This window comes from Pinus tabuliformis, chromosome 8, assembly GCF_031772625.1.
Source record: "Pinus tabuliformis cultivar Carrire ecotype Pingquan chromosome 8, CPIR1, whole genome shotgun sequence".
Lineage (NCBI taxonomy): Eukaryota > Viridiplantae > Streptophyta > Pinopsida > Pinales > Pinaceae > Pinus > Pinus tabuliformis.
The window spans coordinates 997827497-997849193 of NC_142294.1; the positions used below are offsets into that span (position 1 = coordinate 997827497).

At 38.5% G+C, this 21697-nt stretch overlaps 1 protein-coding gene across 1 annotated transcript in view; it reads right to left on the reverse strand.

Annotated features, from left to right (window-relative positions):
- Nucleotides 1-21697, reverse strand: part of SCAB1 (plectin-like protein) — a 305903-nt gene that overhangs the window by 243946 nt on the left and 40260 nt on the right. Inside the window, exon 4 of the mRNA XM_089369662.1 lies at nucleotides 5947-6087. Within this exon, the coding sequence (XP_089225788.1) occupies nucleotides 5947-6087 (141 nt within the window). The remainder of the gene's footprint in view (nucleotides 1-5946; nucleotides 6088-21697) is intronic.

The window sequence follows — 21697 nt, forward strand, 5'->3', positions numbered from 1 at the left end:
TGAAAGAGAAGTTGAGGACTACAAAGATGCAAAAGGGTGAGGGAGTGACTCCTTATCTCACCAAGATTCAAAATGTCCAAGATGAGCTTGCCATAGTTGGAGAAGGTCATATTCTTTGCCTTCCGAGAAGGACTTGGAGTCATGGAGAGACCCTCTTACGAGGGTCCTGTATGAAATGGACATTGAGCTCTGGGAGCCGAGCTTTGGGTACTTCTTGGAGTGGAGAGCAACCATAGGGTGAGTGGTTTAGCCTTCCCCTAGTGGTTTGTTGTGTACAGGGTGAGTCGTTCAGCCTTCCCTTGTGATACCCCTTGGCGACATCTAGGCAGGACGAGTGGTTCATCCTTCTCTTGCTGAGACATCCTACCCATCTAGTCTGGGACTCATGGGAAGTACCTCTCATCTGGCCAATGAGTAGGGAAACGAGGATAGGGACCATAGTACTACCGATGGACACATCGTGTACTACCATACTCCCTATGCTAAGATGATTGATATTGATCTAGGATTAACTGGAACTAACTTCGAGTCAGTAAGAGTGGCATGAGACACTCTCTTTTGATTGGAACTAACTTCAGGTCAGTAAGAGTGGTATGAGACACTCTCTTTTGATTAGAACTGACTTCGGGTCAGTAAGAGTGGTATGAGACACTCTCTTTTGATTGGGACTCACTTCGGGTCAGTAGAGAATGGTATGATACATTCTCAATCACTTCTTCTTCTTCATAGTTCAGTAAAGCAGTGCATTGATGGCAGAGATAGTACAGATTGGCAGATGGATTGGCAGGTGGAGTACTCCCTAGTTGAGAGGGAGTGTTAAAATTGGCAACCAGGGCCAAACTCCACATGGATCATCTTATCTATGACGACGGATATTTTTCTTGGATTCCTCTCTACGAGAGGCATAGGATTGATCTAGAGATCATCTGATTCTGACATGTACAAATGAAGTTATGAATTTATTTTGATTATGGACAAATTGTCAAGGTCAACCAGCAAACTCATGTTGGCTCAAAAGCCCAATAGTCACGTCTATTCATCCTCAACGTTTGACTATAAATACATGATGCCTCATCCTCATTTGGACACACTTCATCTTCACACATCTCTCTCTCCTCACATGATTGGGTACGGATTTCTAGGCTTCTCTCTCTCTCCTCACATGATTGGGTACAGATTCCTGGGCTTCTCTCTCTCTCCACACATGCAAGGAAAGGTTGTTTTCTTGTTGTCCCTTCATTGACCAGATTTGACCGAAAACTTCAGGAGGTTGTTTTGACTTCACTGACCATGCGTTGACCACCTTTGATTGTGTTTTTGTGAGGACTATCTCTGTTTGGGCAGGCCGCATTTCTAGGCACAGAAATCGACGCAAATCGTTGACTGTGATTAGGGCTCACCGCAGGTGGACTGTTTGAGCAAACTTTGACTGCGCTGAATTTCACTATTTTGAGGGTTGATTCATCTTGTTGTTTGGAGGCCAAAGTTGATTGAAGTTGACCAAATTGTTGAGGGTCGAATCTGCCCTGTTGACCAGCATTGACTTTTCTAGTTAGGGCTCTTTTGTTACTGTTATAAATTATCAGATTTGTAAATTGTACTATCTCTCTCTCTCTGCTGAACTATTGAAGACTAAAGAAGAATTGATCAAAGGTTTACCCACATTAGGGTTTGTCCCTAGCTGATGCCACATCTTGTGTCCTCTTGTCTTGGTGTAATGATCCTAAATAGGAATATAAGTGATATAAAGCAAATAATCTGTGCAACAAATTTTAAAAACGAAATACACATTAAACACCCATGGAAATGCTGCAAATAAGGAACTGTTGAGCCATTTTATTACTTTTCTGAAGGAAAAATACAATGGATAATAAGATGGTGCACCTGGGCTTGTCTCAATGGACAAGCATGACCAAACCCAAGTGAGAAAATGGTTGAACTGAAGGTTTTCCAACTGCTGCACCAATTTGCACTGCACTGCCCAAAAAATTGCCTTTTTGCTGAAGTTCAAATGGTTGAAAGGTCCACTTCCTATGCCCAAAAAATTATGTGCTTTTAACCCCAAACTCCTTGGCCTAAACCCAGAAAAACCCACGAAGGATTTTGGTTGGTTTAGACTTCTGAAATTCGACCCCCTTGGAGCCCAACTTCAGTTGTAACTGCAAAACTCGGCCTGCTGGAAACTACTTGTAAATCCTCCCGGAAATGGTCCCAAAATGTTGGGCTGACCCCTACTATCAAATCCCTGACTTCCCGGATGGGCTTCTAGCCTATGGCACCTGCTCCCAAGCTCCACGAAAACTGTTGGAAAGGCCTTTGCACTGTCCCCAAGCCCAGCAATTCCAAACTGTTGGAATGTTGGCTCTGTTGGCTCCCAAACTCACAGAGAATGTTGGCCTATTTTTGCTCTCTCAGTCCACTAACTCTCCCGGCGGATGGCTCCAAACTCCCTCTGTGTAATTCACAGCTGCCCATAAATACGCACTCCCTGCTCCACGTTGAATGGAAATGTTGTAGCACACCCCTGAAACTCCTGAAATACCTGTGGAACTGCCTCTCTAGGGCGAGCACGGAAGGTCCCCCAAAGTAGAGGTTGAATCTCTCGCTTGAGAGATTCGTGGTTGAACAGCCAGTTGACTCAGCTAAACAGCAGAGCGAACAGTCAAGTAATTTGTTTGCAAGATGTAAGAATGAAGCCCAAAATGAGAGTTTCTCCCTCCTTATAACTCGTTGGGTCTCCCTTACCTCATGTGGGCCCCTCCATCCACCTATTTGACTTCCCTCCAAGCCATTTGAATGGCCCAATTTGAATTCTCATGTGGGTGGCCCCCACATTCCACTAGCACTCAAATAAAGTTGAATTGCCTCCTAAGTCCCCAAGTCGAAAATGATGGGTTCTCTTCCTTAGCCAGAATTGTACAAAATTGTGTAGCAGCACCCTGTTACAAATGTATTTGAGAAGGGACATGACAATTGGCTTGTCTTCCACTGTTTATGTTTATGTTCTATCTGCATTTTACTATCATGTTGATGTGATTGCTAAACTGGATATTGATATTGGGCTAATAAAGAAATTGAAGTAAAATTGTTCTGAAGCACAGAACATACCATTGTTGCCTAAAATTATCAAGTTTCCAGCCCTGCAATTTACCACAAAAGCTTGTCCCTCCACGGAGGTTATTTCTCTAAATTCTAGAGCTGAAACTCCTTCGGAAATCCCCTCAACTGAGTGGTACGATTCTTGGCCCTGCATCCTCCTGGAAGCTCGAACTGGCTAAGGAAATGGTCGAATAGGTTCACAATCACCACAATCAATTCCTCAATCAGCTCAAAAATCCCTCCTAGGGTCTTGGTTTACCGAAAGAGAGCTGGGATTTTCTCCTTGGAAATCCCCGTGCTAAACAGTACCAGTTGACTTGGCTGAAAAGCTCAAGCAAACTCTCAATGTAAAATGCACAAAACAAGGAACCCCAAAATGAGCTTGTTTTTCCTTCTTTATAGTTGTTGCCCCTCCATTTCCTTGTGGTTTCCATTAATTTGAACCCCCTTGAGCCTTTCACTCCTTGTGGATCAAATTTCTCCAAGGGTTCAATTTCTCCCTTTGTGTGTCCCCCACTACCCACCAACCTTATAATTTTTCATTTCCTCCTAAGTTGGCCCTCCTTCCTTTGCAAAAATTAAATTAAGTCTCCTACCCCTCTTCTCCTAAGTCCAATTACCGAAATACGCATCAAGTGTCAAAATTGCAAAATTGGGAATTTATCTTAGCTAATTTATTTGTTGGGGACATGACAACAGCAGCATACAGCCAAGGGAAAGAAAACCCTCCCACAAAGGAGCACATAGCGACCCAAGTCATTATATTCTGCTCCACAGGTGTACTCATTTACATTTGATATATAATAAAAAGCCTTGATGCCATTTGTGTATATGGTTATTCTTATTGTCTTTCTTGTTTTCAGATTTTTGTTTCTATATCTAATGCTCTGTTAAACTGTTGCAGATCTGTTAATAAGGAATAAATATAATTTTAGCCTAGGGTTTGTACAACACTCATTGTTGTTAGCCTATCTTGATCACCGGTAGAAGAAAGGAGATTTTGCGCACTTTCAGAATCATTGCTAACATTTTGCGTGACATCACAGGTTCTGAACTAGTGTTCAGTTCCTATATTGGTAATCAATAATTCCAGAATATTGAGTTCATAGTTACATTTATCATTTCACCTGTTGACTTGAAGCATCACTGAAAATTTACATATGCTTGGACTGGTTAACATTAATGGGTGTTATAATCTGAATCATTTATGCACTCTCAGACACTGTTCTGTACGCACTCATTTACATATTCAATATTTCCCTTGTGTTACGGTACTTAGATCTTGTCACTGATGTCTTAAGTCTGTGTGGTAGCATAACCTGTGGGCAGCCTCCTAAGCCTCTCCACTTGGAACTGTTAAGAGGCGCCTCTGGCTGGTCCATATCAAAAGCCTTCAGGTGTAAATAAATAGTGACATTTGAGAATTAAGTGATCATACTCTGCTATATTTTTCTAAGCACAACATTCAATTAACAGCAGCAGTTTAACAAGCACATGGCGAAACGACTCATCATGAGTGATCACATTAAACATTTATCTCTTTTGGATGATCAAGGTAAATATTGCTCATCAAGAGTGTTTTTCTTTTAGCACTTAAGTGATTGATGAACAAAGAAAATATCCTAGTCATTCGCTCTTGAAGCATGCTCCAACGACATTCAATTCAAATCATTTGCTGATAAAGTAGTTATTTGTCAAATCTAAGTTTGAAGAAATTCCAACCCCTACTCAAAGATCTGACTTGGTTTGACCTATAGGGAATCCCCCCTTAGGTTAGGAAGCCTTTCTTAACCCTAAAGCAAGAAGCAAGGCCACCGAGGTGACAGTGGTTGACTTGCCTGTAGTTGCTCCTAGGCTCTCCTGCTGGTTTGGGACTTTTCCCTTAGGAAAGAGTTCAAGCAATAACACTACCTATTGGGTTTAGATGGCACTGGATTAACTTTCACTACATAACAGAACAGGCAAGAAACCTGGAAAGAAAATGAATCCTTTTAAAGTATGCCGCAATATAAATGACACAGAGACACATTACAGGACAAACTAGAATTCTTCAACCCAAATTGTTGTGCTTAGATGAGCATTAAATGGATTTGAATGCAAATACTCTTCTTTCCATTTCAATGTAGATTTTACTAAAATTCACTCAATAACGTCATCATGCATGGAATAAAATGAAGATACTCAATTTCCAAATGATGCACACAAATTAACATGGTGTGGATATGCGTGCATGCACCTTTAGCTATGTAAAGAACAGTCATATCAGTACTCTAATTTCTATGAATCCAGTGATAGAATGAAGAAACAAAAGGTAAAGGCGACGTGTCATGACCAACCTTAGTGATCTTCCCCAAGGATTGCACATAAGCATCAAGATTCAAAACCTATTGCACATTAAATACATTATGACAAACACAACTGCACACTTTTAAGGCTCCCAACTCCAAGTTACTTTGCGAGATGTGCATAGCATGGATGCTTAAGAAAGAATTGGTTTGCTATCACAAAGGTGAAGTAGAACTAAGATGCCTAAAAGAATTCATGGTAGTTATACCTTGTGCTAACATTAACATTCCAGCTTCTGTAGCATTTTTACATTGAAAGAAATCCAGGAATAGTGTAAAAACAGAAGACTTTTACTGTTTCAATATAATTTATGTGAATCAATTCTTTACTTACCTTTTCTACGAAGTAAAAAGGTAGCAAAAAATATCGAAGAAATATGATTTTATTAAACATTAAGTGTTCCAAAACATCTATAAAGGAAAAGTGTAATCAGACCCTGCTAACCACCATCAGAAAAAATAGCTATTCTAGATTGCTTACTCAATAGAATCATAGACACACCTGCTTCTCTGTACTTTTGCATAGCTTTTGTTGTTCCTCTAAGGCTTGTTCAACCCGGAGTGCAGCTAATCTAGCAACTTCAATTTCAGCATGGGCAACAGCCCTTGCCTCTTCAACCATTCTTCTTGCATCATCAGATGCCTAGCATTACCAACCATGAAAATTCAACATACTCATCATGCATACACAAATTAAATACTCTTACAACTCCATAATGTGGAAATAAATAATACAAGCTATTATGGGCGTAGATAGTTCAAACAAGAAGAATTAGTTGACAAATAATACCGTTGAATTCTAATTCACCTGTAGTTACAAGTCTGAGAGTGACAATGAGAAAGAATCAATTAAGACAAAAGAGAAAGACAAGATAAATTTTTTACTGTCCAACAAATGACAAGAAATAGGTCAATGGGACTGCCAAGTACATCAGTGTCGTTATAAAGTAGAAGCACAAAGGACACTCCAATAAAGCAAGATTAAAGCAGATCTAATGTATAAAGATCTAATGTCTAAACTCTACAGTCTAAAATCAAATGGAATAGAAAGCAGAAATGCAGCCATAAAAATGTTGGCGCTGCTAAGAACTGAAACCCTCAGAAAAGGAGTGTCTCACGGGGGAGTACTCAGAAGGGAACCTCAATGCCACCTGATGCCATCGCTCGAGAGTGAAAAGGAAGGGCAGCTTCCCTCCCCTGAGCCAAGAATCTCAATATCTAAATATCCTCTAACATACAAGGCCATAGGGAAGAAACTCTTAATATATGATAGACTAGGAGACCTAGAAGAGCTGGAAGAATTTGTCTATTTGGCCTATGGGTATGTCTCATTGCCTAGATGATGCAACCACTATCAATTTTTGGGGTAGTCAATTGTCTATTGGTACTATGTAAATTGTCCCAAGATCTAAGACAGCAACTCCATAAGGGTCTCAATGGGGGGGACATGGAATGCCTCTTATGGTCCAATAGATTTTTGAAGTCTGATATTGTGTTGTTTGATGCCTAACTCTTGGTGCCCTTGTATGTTTCATTGCCTAGACGACGCAACCCACTATCAATATTTGAGGTAGTCAATTGTCTATTGGTACTATGTAAATTGTCCCAAGATCTAAGAAAACAACTCCATAAGGGTCTCAATGGGGGGAACTTGGAATGCCTCTCATGGTCCAATGGATTTGACGTCTGATATTGTGTTGTTTGATGCCTATCTCCTGGTGCCCATGTCAGCTAGGAGCGCCGAAAAGAAAGATACAATCACCCTGTTAGTCTCAAGTTGGGAGGAAGGTTGTAGTGAGTGAGATCAATGTCCAAGATGCTCCCCCATGAATAAGGGCAACCACCACTAGTAAAACCACCAAAAGAAGGTGGGGATGGAGTTCTACGACTTGCTAAAACAGCAATAATACCAACCACAGATAACATAGTATATGAGGCAGCAAAAGTTGAAGTATATTTATGTCTCAATCCCCTGGAGATGGAAGAGCTAGAAGATCCCATCCACCCATGTGATATGATGATCAACATCCAAGTTCCAACCAAAGTTAATGTGAGCCCACCCAAAACAGCCCCAATAGGACCGAAAGAGCAATATCCAGTGAAAAAATGTGTAAAGAAGTCAAAAAATCCACTCATCATTCAACTCCATGAAGTGCTTTGCATAGAAGGCCATCTTGGGATTTAGCCAACCTTGGGGCAATCCAAGTAATTTGAATATATTGCATGTAAATGCCCTCTCAAATAACTCTATTCACCAGTGTTGTTAAAAGCGCGATTAAATCGCGCTTTTTTCCCTAAGCCGATTTAATCGCGCCTAAAAAAAATTTTGCCGCTTTTTTCGAAAAAAGCACGCTTTTTTCGTAAAAAAGCTCGAGGGTCCCTGGTAGCGCGATTTATAATGAAAATTGAAAAAAAATGAATATTTTTGTACCAAACGCTTTTTTCCCGCTTTTTCCGATTTTTTCCGCTTTATTCCCGGCGCCGATTTAATCCCGCTCGCGCTTTTAACAACATTGCTATTCACCTCCTCTTTAGTCAATAAGAGTTGACCAAGGGCATCTCTGAGGCTTGAGCAAGGGAACGCAATATTTTGAGATACTAACTATAATAGGCATGTGACAGCCACAAACAAGCAACAAACCCACCCAAGAGGACTAATCAAGGCTCTAACCTTTAAGGAATAATATGAAAGATAAGGCTACTAATAGCTATTGATGGTCAAGACGACAACAATTCGAATTTCGAACATGATGCTAAAGATAAACCAATCCAAAAATGGTCTCAAACTGAAAGGGGTGAGTTACAAACTCCACCTAAAAGATGTATTGAGGAGATATACTCTTGCTCTTGACAATGTTACAAAAAATGAGGACCTTATGGAACGAACAAAGTTCGTATACACAGCAAACTACTTCAAAAGATATGAAATATATAAACATCCATGATAGGACAGAAATATTATATAAGAATATTTGAATACAAGTGAGATAATTGAGTTACAAATGAGGGTCTGCTTTATATGCCAAGGCAGGTACCCTTTCATGAATGGTCATGTCCTAAGGGACATACCTCTTGATTAACTAATTACTATTTAATTAACTATTCCTTATTATTATTATATTTATATTTTATTCATAACATTGCCTTCCTCTTCAAAAAGCTTTGTCCTCAAAGCTTATTGTTGACAAGGCATTATCATCTGTTTCTTTTTCTTTCAATCTTTTCGCATCTTTCAGAACTCTTTGAATTCTTGGAGTTATCATCTTTGTTGATACATGATGATAGGATCTTTTAATAGATAAACAAAATTGTCGTGTTGAGAAGGAATCTGACCATCCTAAATCAATCTTTTGTGGAATCTTGCGGTTACTAAAAACTTGAGATGGATTTTTATCATAAGATTGAATTATGGCGACATCATCGTTCTTGGGAACATAAGTCGCTTGTTTATGGTTGAGATATCTGCTTTTATAATTTGGATGGCGATAAGGAGTTCTTGTGATGTGATTTCTCAATTTGTTTTGTGGTAATTTCATGGTTTATTTAAGGAATCTGATTCCTTTCAAGTACAAAAGTCACTTGATTAATTGTGAAATCTTCACTTGAAATTTCCATTAGTTGAAATGCAACTTTTGAGTACATCTTCGCTTCAATTGGTTTATCCTCTTCTTGAATTGTGATATTGACTAAATCAATATTCGTTCCCTTATCTTCAACTTGGACTGTTACGACTGGGGATTTCGTTACTTCTTCTTGAGTAAGTTGTTCTAACTTGTCTTTTAGCGTCTTTTTGTCACTTTTAAAATTCTTTTTTTGCGTAAGAAGGTTTTGATTATGATTCCTTAGACATGAAAGTTCTCAGTTTTCTGAATTGTTGGCTTTAGCCTTAATATCCTTCTCTTCATGTTTTAAACTTTTGATTTGTTCTAATAAATTTTTATTAAGGTTCTTTAAACATAAACTTTCCTCTTCTTGTTCAGATAGGTGGTTCTTGAGCTCCTTCTTTGTGACCTTAGTATTCTTGACTTGTGCAATTAATTTTTCAATGTGATCCTTGAGGCAAGAAATTTCTTCGTCCTTTTCTGTTACTTCTTTGTAATGCATATCCGCAAGATATTCATATTCTTGTTGTAACGCTTATCTTCATATTCTTGTTGTAACGCTTTCTTGTTTTGTCGAAGTTTGGTTATTTTCTCTTTCTCTTGATCTTCCAACTACACTTTCTCGGTACACTGGATTACATAGTTTTGTAGGCGTGATGATGGGCGTTCAACTTGCAATTTGGATTCCATTTTCTTTGTTTCCTTATTAAAATCTACATGTTGTCGCCTAAATATTGCCATTAATTGTTCTACATCTCTTTCTAATGATTGTTTTTGTGAATTGCTTAGATATTCATCTAAAGCAAAAGTTTTGTAACATTTTGTGCAGACAATATTTTGATTTCTAAGTGCCTCTGGACAACTAGGATATCCTTCTGAACAAAAAGGACATTTTGAAAAGAAACCACTGCTTCTTGTGGACCCCATCTTTTTTCTTTTTCTTCACTTATTTTACCTCCTTGATTATTTACTTATACATATAGACTTTATAAAAATCCTTAATATATATTTCTCCTCTTTGTAATTATTATTTAGTAATTATTTAATCTCCCTCCACCTTTTCCTTATATACAAAAAACCTTTTCACTATCACTTTGTATTTTATGATAAATATATATTCTTTTAATATTTTATTTTTTAAAGGGAGCATAAAGAAGCCTTTTAATGAACTTAAAAGTACTAACTTTGACCTTCAATAAGCTAACACCTCAAGATAAGTTGACTTAATGGTCTTCATTTTTCATTAACTTCAAATATAAAGAAGGGCTGCTCATATAATATAATAGTGTATCCCACAACGTGAGATTCTCCAAGATTAAAATGGTTGACTTTAATTTATTTATTTATTTATTTTTTATTTTTTTACTTTTTTTTTCGTGGGTTAAGATGAATAGAAAGAAGAAAGAAAGAAATTATTTTTAACGTCTACGAGGCTAAACATAGCCAATGGGACAAATTGCTTCTTCATTTGCTTGATGTATTCGGCCCTTTTTCTGTGAAGCTTCAAAATAAATGCTCCAAGCTTCTCAACAAACCCCTCGCTAAATAGATTATCCCAAGAGCTAGCTGTGAGCATATCTGCATAACTTTTCTTGTTGTGTTTGAAGGCCTCACATTCTAAAATGAAATGTTTTTTTGTTTCCACTTTTCCGGAAAAACAAAAAAAGCATACTCTTTCCTCCCACACTTCCTTTGGCCTTTTCTAGCGTCGTGTTTCACAACGGAGTTGATAAAAATTAGTCCTTAACTGAGCAATAAGAATTTTGGCTCTCCAAGAGATATTGGCCTCTACGTATGCTTTTGGTTGATGACTATGAGTGGGATTAAACACTTCAATATAGTAATTTTTCTTTCTTCCTAGCTCCCTATCCCAAGTACGCTTGTGGAACTTTTCCATAACAAAAGCTTTTATCTCTTTGTTGTTTATGGGACACGCATTCAAGCCAATGCCCCATTTACTAAACCATTTGTTATTTTGTTGCATCCAAGTTTTTTTGCTCTTGCACAATCTATCATTAAAGACAACCTTAGGCCATCTACCCTCTTCCATTTGCTCAATTTTTTTAAATACCTTATGACTCGCACCATAGCAATTGCTTCAATAGGAGCAATCCCTGTTTCACTTAACAAGATATCATAAGGAACTGCACTTTTAATCTTAAATTTGTTTGTAATCAAACACTTCTGAAATTTCTCAATTTGTCTCCACCACATGTCGGATGTACTGCTAGCCCATAGTTCACAACCATAGAGAATCAACAGAATCACTAGAAGCCCAAAAAGAGTTTGAGTGGTTTTCCAGTTCCATAACTCTGCCTCTCTACACCTATTTTGAAAAGCATAAAATGCTTTCCAACCCCTCAAAGTTCTTTTCTTTCTACAACCATTCCAGCTTAGATTTTTGTTGAAGTCAATTCCAAGGTATTTGTAATCCGCAACTTCTTCCAGAATGTTGCCTTCAAAGTATAACTTATGCTGGTTATGTTTTCTTTTCTTAGAGAAGACCACTACTTTCATTTTGCTGATATTGACTTGCATCCCCACACTTCTACAAAAATGCTCAAGGGATAGTAAGTGCTCTTGCAAACCAACAACCGATTTAGCAATCAGAATAAGGTCCTCTGCATACAAAAGATACCATCACCCCCTTGCAAATTTAACCACTCCTCAAGCTTGTCGATATATAAACCAAAAAGGGTAGGAGACAGTGGGCAACCTTGCTTGACCCCGATATCACTTCTAAAACTTTCAGAAATGCCTACTGAAGTTCTAATTTTGACTTTCACCTCTTCATACAACCTATGCACAGCTACTCTCAAATGTTTAGGAACCCCAAGTTCCTCTATTCTGTGCCAAAGCTTGTCCCTAGGAACCGAGTCAAACACTTTTCTGAAATCAACAAAGCAACAAAAGACTTCTTCCTTTTTCTCCCAAATTTTTTCAATGGTGTGCCTTAAAGTTATAAAATGATCAACTGTGGAATGTTTAGGTCTAAAACCTGCTTGCCCTTTAGCACGCTTATCTCTTTCTTCTGCACACTTGCTAATTTTGTTTTCTAGCATGCTTCCAAATAGCTTTGCAAACAAAGGGTTTATCATGATGGTCCTATAATTGGAGGGATTATTGACGTCACCGCTCTTGAAAAGAGGTATTGCTAGACTAGTTGTCCAATCTGTGGGGAGCCCTTGTTGTCTGATGTTGTTGAAGATTTTTGTAATGTGAGGTGCAAGAATCTTTGAGCCCCACTTTAGATATTTTGCTTGGAGTTTAGCTAAGTCTTTTGCTTTTCCAACACCCAACTTCTTGATACCCATTTCTACCTCTTGTACCATGAAGAGTTCAATATCAGTGTTGACCAAGGGGGGAGGGTCAACCTTGGGAACCTGCTCATAAAGTTGTCTTGCATAGTCAAACCATTTAGAAGTTGTAATATTATTTCCAATTTGTATCCATTTCGGTTGGAGCTCCTTCCAAAATAATTTGAGATTATTTTTCCCAAGGAAGATTAGTTCTTCCCTCCTTGAAACCATGAAATCAGCCTTTTTCTTGCTTAATAGCTACTTGTAAGCTTTGAGCTTTATGTTATCCTTGTTTGACTCTTTCCACATTCTCCTTGCCTTTTTGCATTCCTCGTCAAACCAAGCATTAACTGGAAAGCAATTTGTTTCAGACTTCTTAATTTTTGCTCTTTTGCACTTTGCAAGTGCGCATTGAATTAAATGTGTTAATTCATGACTACGAAGGCTGTGAATTGTAATTTTCTCCTTTTCGAAGAGCCTCTCTAGCGTCATTTTGAAGGTATTACAATTTTCTAGGGTCAAAAGAATTCTGCCCTCTAGGAGATTTTGTTGGACATGCTGAATTTTTGACTCTAATTGTTTCTTTCCAATCCAAGAGAAACATAGATAAATTGGCTTGCAATCTAATTTTAAGTCCCACAGTTGATCTCCAATCAAAACTTCCTCCATGTTCTCACACAAACCATGCAAGCAATTTACATAATCCACCACACTTGCTCCATTATAAGTATTGCAAGTGAAATTACTGGACTTTGCCCATCTAGTCAAGCCCTTACAAACGACTAAATCAAAGGCCCCACATAGAGTAAGTAATTGTTCACCAAAAAGATTGCAGCCCTTGTCCTCTGAAATTCTTTCCCACTGATGATTATTTTCTTCTGTAAGCCAAATAGGGTCACAATCATCTTTACAACAAAGAATGCTAGCTTGCTCACTTGCAGTCCTAGCATTGAAATCACCCACTATAAGGACTTCACCTAGCTGTGAATATGTTGCAATATCCACTTTTAAGGTTGCAAATGGATCTTTGTGGTCAAGCCCTCTACCTTTGTAGATTTTTGAAACCTGTGGCGCAAAATAGCATGTTGCAATTCTGATGTGGTTTCCATTTTCTGATATTTTAAACCAAATGAATTGCTTATTTGAGTCTTCTTTTTCTAACTGAATGAGACGACCTTCTTTCTCCCTTACTAAAACCATGATACCCCCGTGCCCTTTGCCATTCCCTGTTGCCTTGTTCCACACTACCATCTTCCAATATCCTTCAAACCGAGGTGTCTTGCACCCTTCATGCTTATGTGTTTCTATCAGGCAAATTATGTCTCTATCTTTCGCAATAGGCCCTAACCCAAGTCCTCGTCTCCATGGGTAACCTCTGCAGTTCCAACAAACTAATCTTAAGGAAACCTGGGTATGACTTGATTGCTATTTATTTTGACATGCAAGACTCACATTTGAGTCTTTGTCCCTGCTTTCCCATACTGCCCTTGCTTTCTGATTTCCTGTTGAAGAGTTTGTTGCCTCTTCTTTATTACCATCTTGCTGCTCCGTTTTGGAAGGAAGTGCAAATTGCACTATCACAGCTTTGCCTTTATAAATCCATGCTCTCTTGCCTTCATCTCTTGATGTCCTAACCTTTAAAATTTCCTCCCTTCTTTCCTCTTGTTGTTTTACAGTTAAATCTTCTTCTGGGAAAAAAAGAGAACCCCTCAAGAGATGTTTCTTGCTTAGAATTGTATATTTATCACGCAAGCTAGGCATAATAACTTTTATGGGCCTGTCTCTCTCCCCGTTAAACTTACCCACCCTCCATGCTTGGCATATTTGTCCTTGCCATAGCAACTTGTCTTTCAAGAAGTCTCTTGCAAGGTCAAGAGTACATTCATTTTTCCCATAGTCTTGCACCCCTTTAATAATTATGTTTGCTGCCCTATTTTGTCTTCCCTTGCCTTCACTATCTTGCATGTTGTCAACCTGAATATTTGTTTCTCCTTCCTTATTAGAAGAATTGCTAATAACTTGAGTTCAAGTTTTGAAAACTTTGGTGGAATCTCCTTTCGTTTCTTCTCTTGCATTCTCTTCGTGGTTATTTATTTGGGCAATCATTTTCCCTTTATCCTAAGATGATTTCACATTCACCACCTATGTACTTTCCACTACAGATTTCTTTATGTTTTGCACATCTGCCTTCATGCATTGTCATTTTGTCTTCCCTATCATGAGAGCTTCCTGTAGCAATGCCACTTGTTCTTTTAAAACTTTATTGCTTTCTGCTAAAGCCTTGTTCTCAACTGTTATTATATGAATTTTATGATCTCTTTCCTGCCCTTTAGCTTCTAAAACCTCCAACCTTTTTTTTGCATTTAACAATTCTTTCACATAAAGATCAGATGACCAAGTGAGAGGTGTGTATGTGGGACTATATAAGGCAGAATCATCAATGACTTTTCCTTTGGACTTCTTGTTGCCATGTGCTTATAGAGGAGACTTGTTTGAGTGCTTTTTGTGAAGGGCTCGAGTACTTTTCCTTTTAGACCGTTTCTTCTTGTTTGCTCCTCTTCAACGGCATGAAACATCGTGATATTCCAGCTCTTATATGAACTTGTTCATTTTATATAATCTTTTTCCATGTAGAACAAAAACAAATCCTTATTTATTTCCCAACGGACACTCCAAGTGTCGCGTTCCTCAATTTTATCCTATTGACGTCTTTTCGAAATTCTCTCTAAAAACGGGATTCCAACTATAGTTCAATTCTGATATTTATATGTTAAATAATTTAACAGGTTGCGGTGTCTTGTGCCAAGGTGGGGGACGGCCTACTGTGACCGATTGCACAAACAACAATACAAGCAGACAACAGAGTCTGTAGCAGCGGTCGAGGTGAAGAATGGAAGGTTGCATGCAAAAAAGCGGGGTGACTCAAGGTTGGTGGCGAATTAATCGAAATTGAACTCTGAAATGGTGGTGGCGTCTAGTCAACAACTTCGGAGTCTACTTGCAGAGAAAAGCAGACAGGAAGACAACGGTTGAGGATGCACAAAGTCGAGCGATATTGTATGTTACGACACGATAGTGAAGGTATTGCGTTTTTCGGGTGGGGCAATCGGTGGAGCGTGGAACTTCCTGCTGCAGACTGCGAGTGGACAATGGCGATCTCAAGTTGCTGCGGATAGATGTGGTCGAAGGGTGGCTCGAGCGGCCCGACTGGTGCAAGGGTGGTCGAAGGGTGGATAGATGTGGTTAAAGGATGGCACAAGGGTTGCAGTGGAGATAATAGCCGGCGACGGCTGTGGCGGTCAGGTGAGCTTTATTTTATTTTGTCGAAATGTAGCATGAGGGATCGGGGTGAGATGGCAGGGGGGTAGTCGATGGTGAGGTTGGTCGGCTAGAATGTATGGTGGAGCAGGGCAACGGACTGTTAACGCAAAGCTTCTTGCAACGGGAGACGTGGTGATGTACCGCCCATCGGCGAACGACGACCTGCGTGGCATGGGCAGTGGCTCGGCGATGGTGTTGTCGGGAGGTTGCGGCGGCAGAAGAGAATGGCGCGACTCCGGCTACAATCTGGTGGTTACGGCTGCGGCCATGTTAATTTATTTTTTTAACTAATATTTATTTTATATAAATTCTTTTTTTTATATCCCTTTCTAATATATATATCTATATATATATATATATATCTATCTATATATATATATATATATATATATATATATATATTATTTTTTTATTTAAATGTATGGTCAAAGGCCTGTAGTATGGAGAAACTCCAGAAGCTCATACAGCGAAGTGAAACACTTCGATTACGACAACCTAATTGACGATGAGTTGATGGCCAAAGGCCGAGATCAGCCAATGTGGCTCTGATACCAAATGGAATGAACAAAGTTCGTATACGCAGCAAACTACTTCAAAAGATCTGAAATATATAAACATCTATGATAGGACAGTAATATTATATAAGAATATTTGAATACACGTGAGATGATTTAGTTGCAAATGAGAGTCTGCTTTATATACCAAGGCAGGTACCCTTTCATGAATGGTCATGTCTTTAGGGACATGCCTCTTCATTAACTGATTACTATTTAATTAACTATTTCTTATTATTATTATATTTATATTTTATTCATAACACCTTAACTCTCTTCATCATGGACTAGTTCAACTCTAATAGAGAAAGTCCCCAAACCTCAAAGCCATAAAGAATCGTAAGCATAATAATGTCGTTCATTAGGTGCACCTTGGACAATATGTCCTAAAACTAGTTATCAAAGCACTATCTCTCAAGAAGAACGAGTGAACCATAGCCTTGTTGATCTAGTGCTAGAGATCCTTCCTAAATCCCAATCAAAGCCCTGAGAACTAAACCCACAAGTATGTGTAAGTTATGATGCTCTCCATCTCCACCCCTTGGAAGTAGAATTGGTATTCTGAGATGTTGATGATTGAGATGTTGATGATTGTAGTTTGGACGGAAACTTCTGCACATGTTTTGTGTCAAACATGTATGAAGTTGTCCAAAGTCCTTTCTCTTTTGTATTCACTTTATTCAAGTAAATTATTAAAGTTAAGAGCCTTCTAATTTTAAGTTATGAAAAGCGTAATAAAGTGTAATTTAATTGCACTAGCGATTTAGATAAATCTCTACTATTGATCACAAGTGAGATTGAAATTTAATCTCAGCCATTGATCACAATGAGTGATTAGGGTATTGGAGATTTAGTCATCAACTCAAAATTATAAAGGAAAAGCAAAGTGAAAGGAAATGACACGGAGTGGATTATTCACGAAGACAATTTTGTCCAAAGGTGAACAAAGCAGCCAAAGAGAAGGAAAAAGCAAAGTAGCCCAGCAGACTTGCAGGTTACAGATCTAGAGTGCAAAACGTCATACAGACAGATCCATATAATAGTACAGACACAATTGTACAGGAGTATTGCAGACTTTTCTACAGTTTTCTCTTCTAGCAGGATGAAAACCCTCAATTTGAGTATCCCTTGTAAGTTTTGAGAATTTAAATGAAAAACTAATATGAAGGGCAAAAAAAATAACAGTGTATTTGGAAATTTATTTTGCTTCCACTCATTTATTTTTCCAGCAATTGTGTAATTAATTCTATGATCAGAATTTTCAGTTTAAAAATTGAAAATCAGCAAGATTTTCTTGAGATCATAAAGAAATTCTACCCCTAGGATTTGGATAGAAAATTTTAAGATGGTATCAGAGTTGGCTCTCTGATTGAAGCTTCCAAGTATTACAGTAGTAGATCTGTTAGATCTAAAAACCAGCAATTATTTTTATTGGGTGCTCAAAGGACTTAGCACATTTGCAGGGCAGTTCATTTAGATCTGGAAAGATGGCAGCAGCAAGTCTTAGATTTGAAGATACGTTGGATGGAGCCTCAAATTTCTTGTCATGGAAAGCTAGGGTTACATTGCTATTGGAGAAAATGATCCCTGGGATATTATTGATGCTGAGAAATTGTAGCTGTGATCGGTGTTTTCATCGTCAAAATCAAAGGAGAAATAATTTGCCTTCTAGCTGTCTAAGCCAGCCCCAGTTTGACGGGTCGGCCCCACCCCTTGAAGGGGATTAACCCAAGGTCAAAACCCACCTATTTGGACTACTATATATTGGCATTTGATTCACTCCACTTGGGCATCCATCCACAACAATTCGGACCTGTTCAACAAAGTGAAGATCTTCTCACACGTGCAAAGAAGAAGAAGACTATCTTGACCAACGAGTTGACTTTCTGTTCTCTGCAATGACCAGCTTTGATTTGGACTTTTCTCCTGCTGTTTGACCAAGCTATTGACTGAAGTTGGAGGCCGACTATTCCTAGCATCTTTGACTTTTTGTTGACCAAAGTTTGGATCTGTTTCTGGGGCATTGACTGAGGTTTGACCAAACTTTCTCCGTGGAATTGCAGGACTGAATTTCAGCCCTTTGACCAGCAGCTACAGGCCGAAATTCAGCCCTTTGACCAGCAGCTACAGGCCGAAATTCAGCCCCTTGACCAGACTTTGACCAGTGAACAGATCATTGACTTTTCTCTCTTTTGACTGATTTTGATTTGGCATTTATTGTGGTCAAAGTTTGATATTTTGACTGGAAAATTAGATGTACAAATTGGATGAATTGAACAATTTCTCATAAGGAAAGGTTGCTAGGTTTTTCCCCTTGGAGTGGGGTTTTCCCATGGTAATTTTGGTGTCTCTTGTTTCATTGTCTCCTTGTGATCTCTACTGCTCTATTGATCTTAATGGTTGAAATTTTCAAGTGTAACTGCTTGATGATTTGAATGCTCTAAAGAAGTTAAAAAAATGTATCATTGGAAGTAGTTATCAAAAAGAAAATTGTTCTAGTCTATCCTGTTACTAAAAAATCAACATGGTATCAGAGCTTTGGTGAAGGAAAAGAGCATTGAGATCACCTTCAAGAGACCCTATCCTCCATCTTTTGTCTTGATTGATCATCTTCATCATGAATTCCTTCATGAAGGCAGGAAACAAGCTTGAAGGAGCTACAAACTTCACAGCATGGAAGACTAGAATTGACCTTGTTCTTGCAAGGAAAAAGGTCTTGGATATTAACTGAGTTTACACTTTTGTGATCCATATCTTATGTGTTAGGAAATCTTTTCGGAGAAATCACATTAGAAATAATTTATCAACGTGTTTCAAACCATCCAGTGTTGTTCATCGTCAAGAAAAGAAAGTTACTGAACCAGCTGATGAAGCAAGAAAAGCCAAGTTCAAAGAAGATGACGACATGGCCATGAGCATCATTGCAGAATCTGCTAGAGATCATCTAATTCCTTATATTGCTGATCATGAATCTTCCAAGCAAATGTATGATGCTCTCATTGGATTATACACCATCAACATTGGACAACCTATGAGTTTAAGGAATCAGCTTCGTGATGATACAGTGGCATCATACTTCATTAGGATCTCCCAAATGAGAGATCAACTCAAGGCTATTGATGAAAATTATACTTGATAAGGAACTTGCGACTACAGCACTCAATGGTCTGCGTAATTTCTAGAATTCTTTTGCATCAAATATCAGTGGCAGAGAAAATGCAACTACCTTTGAAAAACTATAGGCTGCTTGCACTCAAGAAGAATCTAGGCTCGTGTCCAAATGCAAGATTCCAAATCCAGGTGAAGATTCTCAAGCTTTTGCAGCCCACCCAAAGAATAACAAAGGAAAAAGAAACTTTGGAAGATCTCAATTTTCAAAGAAGTACAGGAAGAAGACCTACTCCGAGACCTGCTCCAAGAAGAGGACCTGCTCCACAAAGAACTCCTCCTCCCTCTCAAGAAAGAAGGGACATTTCAACTATTCAATGTTTTTGTTGCAATGCATATGGTCACTATCAAAATAGGTGTCCTCAAACGTATAATGATCGAAAAAGGAAAGGGAAGAACCATGCTTCTGTAGTTGATCTTAATGAACTTTCATACAAGAGGAGGCCTAGGAATAAAGATACTGATGATGATAATTATTCCTTTAAATTTGCTCTCACAAGAACTATCGCAGGTCATGAAGAAATTTGGTTGGTGGACAGTGGTGCCTCTAGGCACATGACTGGAAGTCGTGATAATCTCTCTGAATTAGTTGAAAAGAAGATATCTCAAAAGGTGGATCCTGGAGACAATGGGAAGTATGAAGTCAAAGGCATTGGTTCATCATCCTTCCCATTGGAATCAGGAGGTAATGTCTCTATTTCATCTCTTGAAGACAAAGGATATAGAATTGCCTTTGTTGATGGTCAAGTTCTACTATGGAAGAAAGACTCCTCCTTTGAATCTGCCAAAGTCATTGGTGTACGAATAGGAGGCCTATATCATCTCCTTGGACGCTCAATTCAAGCCTTGGTACATAACACCTCTGATCTTTGTGAACTATGGCATCAAAGGTACGCTCATGTTCATTACAAAGCTTTGACTAGAATGAAGGATTTTGTTAAAGGTGTACCTGAAATCAAGATTGAACATGATGGAGTTTGCAAAGGATGTGCTCTTGGGAAAAATGTCAAAGGACGATTTACTAGCAGTGATAGTAAGTCCAAAGGAATCTTGGACCTTATACATTCTAATGTTTGTGGACCTATGTCTAACAAATCCTTGGGTGGTCATTTGTACTATGTCACTTTCATTGATGATTACTCTCGTAAAACATGGATTTATTTCTTAAAGACCAAGGATGAAGTGTTTGAAAAGTTTCGGGAATTCAAGGAACAAGTTGAAAATGCTACAAAAAGAAGGATCAAGACTTTAATATCTGACAATGGAGGAGAATACATATCAAAGGAGCTCATTGCTTTCTGCAAGGATGTTGGAATTAAGAGGGAGATGATAGTTCCCTCCAATCCTCAACAGAATGGAATTGTCAAAAGGAAAAATAGACATATTATGGAAGTTGTCAAACCCATGCTTCATGATCAAGAGCTTCCTATATTTCTAAAGGAAAAGCTTCAAAGGCAGTTGTCTATGTTCAAAATATATGTCCAAACCAAATCTTGGAATATAAGACTCCTGAAGAAGTCATCACAGGGGAGAAGCCCAATGTTGAACATTTAAGAATTTTTGGTTGTCTTATTTACATTCATGTTGTTGAGAAATCTAGGGCATAGCAATTAAGTGATTTCTCTTCTATTAGTAACTACTTGTGAGAGCTTTTACTTCTTAGATTAGGATCTTCTTTTATGTAGATTATTAGTGTTTTTCTTCATCAAACAGTTACAAATGCATAAACCATAAAGAGATAAGAGACACAGAATGTAGGCTATCAGCCAGGGCCAAAGCCTCTCCCACTTGAGAGGAAAACCCGAACAAATTCTTCTTCTTATAGAGATTCCAATTGATGAATACCAAGACCAAGACCCTTGACCTATTTTCCACTCCAAGACCAAGACACAAAACTTCCTCTTCCTCCAATAGTCAAATTCCTTTTTTCTTCCACTGCTTCAGCTATCCTTCAGATTTCAGTCCTTGAATCAGATCTGCACTTTTCAATCCTCCTTTGGAAGCCCTAGATTTGGTACTTAGGAGATTTAGACTTTCAATCTTCTTCGCTTAAGGTGGAGACTACCCTTCCTTAACTCGGCTTGAGGATTTTACTGGATCATTTCCCAAATCAGCCTTCTCGTGATAATTGAAGTACTTCGATTCTTTCTGCAATGAACAATCCTGCAATCTAGCACATGTGAGATAGATCAGCCCTGAAATAGATCAGAAATATTTCGGAAGACTTCCCTTCTTTCTTGCTTGGTGATTAGGCTCCTTTTGATGACCTTCGCACCCTTTACAAACTTCAAACCTGCACCGAAATTCCT